At 36.0% G+C, this 5,615-nt stretch overlaps 2 protein-coding genes across 2 annotated transcripts; both read left to right on the top strand.

Moving 5' to 3' along the window:
• Positions 1-237: 237 nt before the first annotated feature.
• On the top strand, positions 238-2,422 carry EAF01_006871 (uncharacterized protein). Its single transcript, XM_038915125.1, has 2 exons — positions 238-1,020; positions 1,126-2,422. The coding sequence occupies exons 1-2, from the start codon at positions 537-539 to the stop codon at positions 2,112-2,114; spliced, it is 1,473 nt and encodes a 490-aa protein (XP_038768763.1). The 5' UTR covers positions 238-536; the 3' UTR covers positions 2,115-2,422.
• Positions 2,423-3,599: 1,177 nt separating this feature from the next.
• Positions 3,600-4,735, top strand: EAF01_006870 (uncharacterized protein; the record flags this gene model as incomplete). Its single annotated transcript, XM_038915124.1, has 3 exons — positions 3,600-3,725; positions 3,779-4,195; positions 4,247-4,735. 3 exons carry the CDS (start codon positions 3,600-3,602, stop codon positions 4,733-4,735), a joined length of 1,032 nt encoding a protein of 343 aa, XP_038768762.1.
• Positions 4,736-5,615: the final 880 nt, after the last annotated feature.

Below are 5,615 nucleotides of genomic sequence, written 5' to 3'. Positions count from 1 at the left end.
CGAGGTCGGAGACAAATACCCAGGTACCAAATGTTGATATTGGAGCTAGGGGAAGAATGATTGCAAATTCCTTTTGTGCTTGTATTCAGGCTTGTATGTATAAGCACGAGCACTGTCTTGTATATAGCTACGTATCTATACATCATATACGTAATAGGTACATTTCCCGAAACATTATAAATATAGATAGAAGGTATGTAGTGGGAAGTAAGGTTATTGAGTTAAGATTTACATCAAACTACAGCTGAGCTTCAAAAATGCTACCCAAAGGCGAGAGCAAGAAATTACTAAGTAAAAGCCACCATATTTATTATCATTTATTCATCACTAATGGTTGAATATTATCGACCTCAAAACCTCTTCATCAATTGAACCTACCTACAGGTAATATAGTAAACTTTCAACAGTACTCGAGTACCTTGCAGAAAATATCCATCGTCCCCATAATCCTCTCCATTATTTTCATCATTTCCCCACGCAACGCACTGCAGGACCATTCAAGATCGATCCACCCACCCGAAATAAACCCTGGCAACATGAATACTGTTGAAGAACCTCGAAACCGAAACCAAAACCAAAACCACAACCTCAACATCATCAATACCGATAGATCCTCATCACCAAATCCAACCAAGAGTATATCACCAACCGGCAGAGCTTCAAATATTACCGGTGATGAGCCTACAGCAACTTTAAATCGACGTCGTACCAATCGTTGGTCCACAGATGGAATTCCTTCGGGGGGAAGCCGCCGTAGGAGTTCGAATTTCTCGGAATATTCGCTGAACGAATTTAATAAGAGTTTAAGAAATTCAACAGACGACATTTTATTTCCTAAACCTAGCGACATGAAGGAGGAACATAATCATGATTCTTCACACTGGGATTCGGCCCCTCTTGCCTTTGCCCTTTTGCCAGCAATTGGTGGTCTTTTCTTTACAAATGGAAATTCGGTCATTACGGATATTATGTTACTTGGATTTGCGGCCATTCTACTGAATTGGTCTGTAAGGGTACCCTGTAAGTCATCTGTTTCCAGAAATTTGGAATCCGCGATGTAGAAAAATGGCAGCGAACCGGCGTTGGGGAAGTGTCCATAGTAATCAATGCATGCTAATAATTCAGGGGATTGGTATCATTCAGCACAATCCATTCGAAAGAAAGAGGTATATAATGAGGAAATGGATCGGGAGAAAGGAAGCGGGGATGATTGCGCAATGGACTCTACGACCGAAAACCTCGAGAACACGTCGGACGACAAACCGAACTCGCATTCCAAAACAGAGCGACGTCAGCCTGTACACGAGTCTGCTACCAATGAACTCTATGTTCATGAGATATTGGCTTTGTTATCATGTTTCATATTTCCTGTAGCCGGAGCATATATACTACATTCAATACGATCACAATTAAGCCGCCCTTCCGAAGGATTAGTCTCGAACTACAATTTGACCATTTTCCTATTAGCATCAGAACTGAGACCAATGGCACATTTAGTCAGGTTACTACGAGCAAGAACACTGCATTTACAAAGAGTTGTGAATTCACATTCGTGCCATGGTTCCAGTGGAAAAAAGACTGAAGATAATGAAGCGTTGGTCCGAAGATTGGAGGAATTAGAGGCGCGAGCCTTGAATGTAGAGTCGTCTACCGGAAGCATGCCGGAGCTGGTCTTGAATGGGAAGCAATCGGCAATTCTTACTACAGAAGTTCGTCGTACAATGCAACCAGATTTAGATGCTCTAAACCGAGCTGTACGTCGTTATGAAAAGCGTGCTACACTTCAGTCCTTCCAAACGGAAAGCCGTCTATTAGATTTGGAAGCAAGGTTGAATGATGCTATCTCATTGGCGGCAGCAGCAGCCAATAATTCACAAAGGCGTGGCAATTTCGGAATTATATTCGATTGGATATCTTCAGCTATGATTCTCCCATTACAAGCTTTCGGTACTATCGCGAGCCTTCCGTTGAAAACACTTCTCTCGGTGATCAATTGCAGTCGATTTCTGCTTGGCGGCTATGAAACAATGGAGAAACCTAAGAGAAATTCGAACAGTCGATATGTGCCTCATTCAAAAGTTATTGATCGTGTACAAAACAAAATAAAGAGATGATGATATAACAGTTGGAAAGTTGGAATTTGGTCATGACAATCATAAAGTTAGAACCAATGAATGAAATGTTTCATGCCACTTTTTTTCTTTTTTTGCAAGGAATTAATGAAGAAAGTCTGTTCGTAAGCCTTTTGAAACACGTCGTCGTAAAGAATCTGTGATTGATTTCCGAGGGTCGAATAGTTACACTGGCTGTGAGATACGCATCATAGGGGTTCTATCAATCGAGGACGTCAGAGGTAGTCTGTTGTCATGCGGATGTAACGCATTCAAATCCGACTTTATTGTTGACGGCTATCGATTCAAACAACCTTGAGAGAATATGGCGAGAAGTAGGGTACATAACGGGTACTCGCGAAGCGGATAATGGCCTCGACGAATAACCCGCGGATTATCTGTAATGAAACGGATAATTCAAAATCTTGAACAAATAATCTGCAAATTATTTACAAATTATCCATAGATATTTATATACCTATAGATAATTTATGGAGTAAATAATTTGTAAATAATTTGTAAATAAACTACAGATTATTTGTAAATATACAAGTAATTTACAAATATATAAGTAATTTGTAGATAATTTGCGGATTATTTGTAAATAATCTGTATGATAAGATAAGATTATACTCAGGTCTAGTCTATATATATACAAGTTCATATCGTGATATATATCGATCTTTATATTAATCTTACTATTTCCCTAGTCTAACAGATTAATAGATTCAATTCACGTGTAGCTTTATATAACGATATTCAAGAAAGATTAATATTTATTTTATTATTTTGAATATAATTTATAATTTTTCATTAATATAAAAGTAATTTATTATTATATATTATAATTGATATATAAGAATTATATCTTTAGTTTGAATGATTATGTGTTTTATATAAATAGTATATAAATTTTAAATAATTTATAAATAATTAATATATTTTATATATTTTATATTTTTATATTAATATTTATATTAATTATAAATATTATGTATAGGTAATCTACAAATTATTTGTAAATAATCTACGAGTATATGAATAGGTAGATTATTTGTAGATAATTCGTAGATAATTTATCTATTTATATATTTATAAATTATTTGCAGATAATCTGTAGGTTATTTGTATAGAATAAATAATTTTAAAGTTTTTATAGACAATCTGTGGAGCGGGTAGGACCTCTAATGGGTAATTTGTAAAGTGGATTACCTGTAGGTTACCTGCGGGTGTGGATAATTTTTGCGCAGCCTAGCGAGGAGTTGATGAAATCCGAAGTTTGTTCATCTATCTAAGAGGAATCGTGAAGATGAGTGGGAAAGCGTAAGTCAACATGATCCGACTTGATTTCCAACAATTCAGATCTCGCGGTTTAAGAATGGTAGATGCCCTTCACTTGTGATTTCCCAAATGTTGAGATTTCTTTTCACAATTGTCATAATTATTCTCCCGCACTTTAAAACTTTCCAACCTTTTAGTCTAACGACAATGCCCCTCAAGTCGGACATTCAAATTAACGTTGCAAAGTTTGAGCCAAGCAATACATCAGCAGGTACAGCTAAAGCTAATGAGGATTTGATCAACTTGCTGAGGGATGGTCCGAAATGGTTTGAGGTTTGATTTTCAGTCTCTCTGTAGCTTGTTCATTACTTATTGTTACCTTCCAGACGGGTGCTTCAAAATATCGGGAGATGAAGAATGCAGGGGAAACACCTATTCCGAAGCCTAAACTCTTACCAGATGGTCTCGACATAGAAATCCCTTCTCGTGATAGTGATCGAGGGATTCCTTGTCGTTTATTATATCCATCTTGGCGCAAAACCGTCGAGGAACGAAAGAAAACGAGAGCAATTGGATATCTTATACATGGGGGTGGATGGGTTCTTGGTGATCAACATTCTGCCGATATTCTCCTCCAATTTCATGCTGATGCTGGAGATCTGGCTATCGTATCAGTTGGTTATAGACTTGCTCCTGAATATCCTTTTCCATGTGGTCCGAATGATTGTATTGACGTTGGAGAGTACTTGGTTAAGAGAGGAGAAGAAATTTTTGGTAGCTCATTGAAGTTGATTGGGGGAGAGGTATGTGGCGCCGTTGCATTATATGATGCATCTACTAATACATCTCGATAGAGTGCAGGTGCTAATTTATCCTTACTTGTCGCTTTCCATCTCCTCAAAAACCTTCCCGATTTTAAGTTGTCCGGGCTAGTTCTTCATTGCGGTATATACGATCTCACAATGCTCCCTCAATGTCAAAACTTTGTTCGTGCCAATTTAATACTCGACCACGCCCTGATGCGAAAATTCGTTGATGCATTCCTTCCAGGTATGTCTGATGAAAAGAAGAAAGATTCTCTCGTATCCCCATACTATGAAGATCTCGGGAGGTTCAGAGGAAGATTACCAAGTGCCCTTTTTACATGTGGTACGGAAGATCCGTTGCTAGATGATTCGGTGGCAATGGCTACAAAGTGGATGATGATGGGTGGGGAAGCTGTTATTAAAATTTATACGGGTGCGCCACATGCGTTTATTAATATGAAGGATAAATTGAAGGAAGCAGTGGATGCACAAGAGGATACGAAGATCTGGATAAAGGATTGTTTGGCGAACTTGTGATGAATATCTTGAGCTTGTGCAAGGGAACTAGGAGGTATGGTATGGCTTTTCGGTAATTATTTGACATTGAACGGGGAGGAGAAATGAAGGTACTCTAGTTTGGAATGTCGGAGGAAACGTGTCTGCGTAGAAATATTGTTTCGACATAAATTACACTGGGAATCTTTTTTTTTTCAAACTCATTCTTCTTTTTCTATCAGTCATACTTTAGTCACTTAATATTATACAGAATTACGTGGCTCTGAAAGCTTGTGATCTCAATATTAATGGTAGCTTTTGATGGTATGGAGGAAGGTGACTGGATGAAGTCTAGTGTATGCATCAACCGTCGAAGCGTTCGGTCACATGATTTTTAATATCTCTGTCAGGAAGGTTTAGACGGCCGTTTTCTAAATTTAATAAAATTATATACTTTTGAATCTTTTTTTAGTACTTCAACTCAATTATTATCCATCTACGTTTCGAAACATTGATTAGAAATTAGTTAAAATAAAAGCCCTAGTATTTATTCATATTATACATATTTATTTTTAATGAAATAATATATCGTTGTGATTTATATCTTAGATTTACTAGATCGAAAATCTATATAAATTACTGATTTGTTTTGAAAACATACAAATTTCTATATAGGTTTTAATTATATAATAATAAACTAATATTGAAAATATTTCTTTACTATAGATTTAGATATAAATATTATAAACTATATTAAGAATTAAAAAATAATCAAATGAATAAAAATCTACTTATAAATTATAAATTCAATATTTATTACGGTATAAAAGATGAATTTTAGATTAAATATATAATATTCTATAAGAAGGTTAAAGGTAATATCATATAAATGTATTATATATAAATAAAGATAATGAAGTAT

Source organism: Botrytis porri (genome assembly GCF_014898465.1).
Source record: "Botrytis porri strain MUCL 3234 chromosome Unknown BPOR_009, whole genome shotgun sequence".
Classification (NCBI taxonomy): Eukaryota; Fungi; Ascomycota; class Leotiomycetes; order Helotiales; family Sclerotiniaceae; genus Botrytis; species Botrytis porri.
The sequence above is the reverse complement of the archived record's forward strand: the minus strand, read 5'-3'. Positions and strand labels throughout refer to the sequence as shown.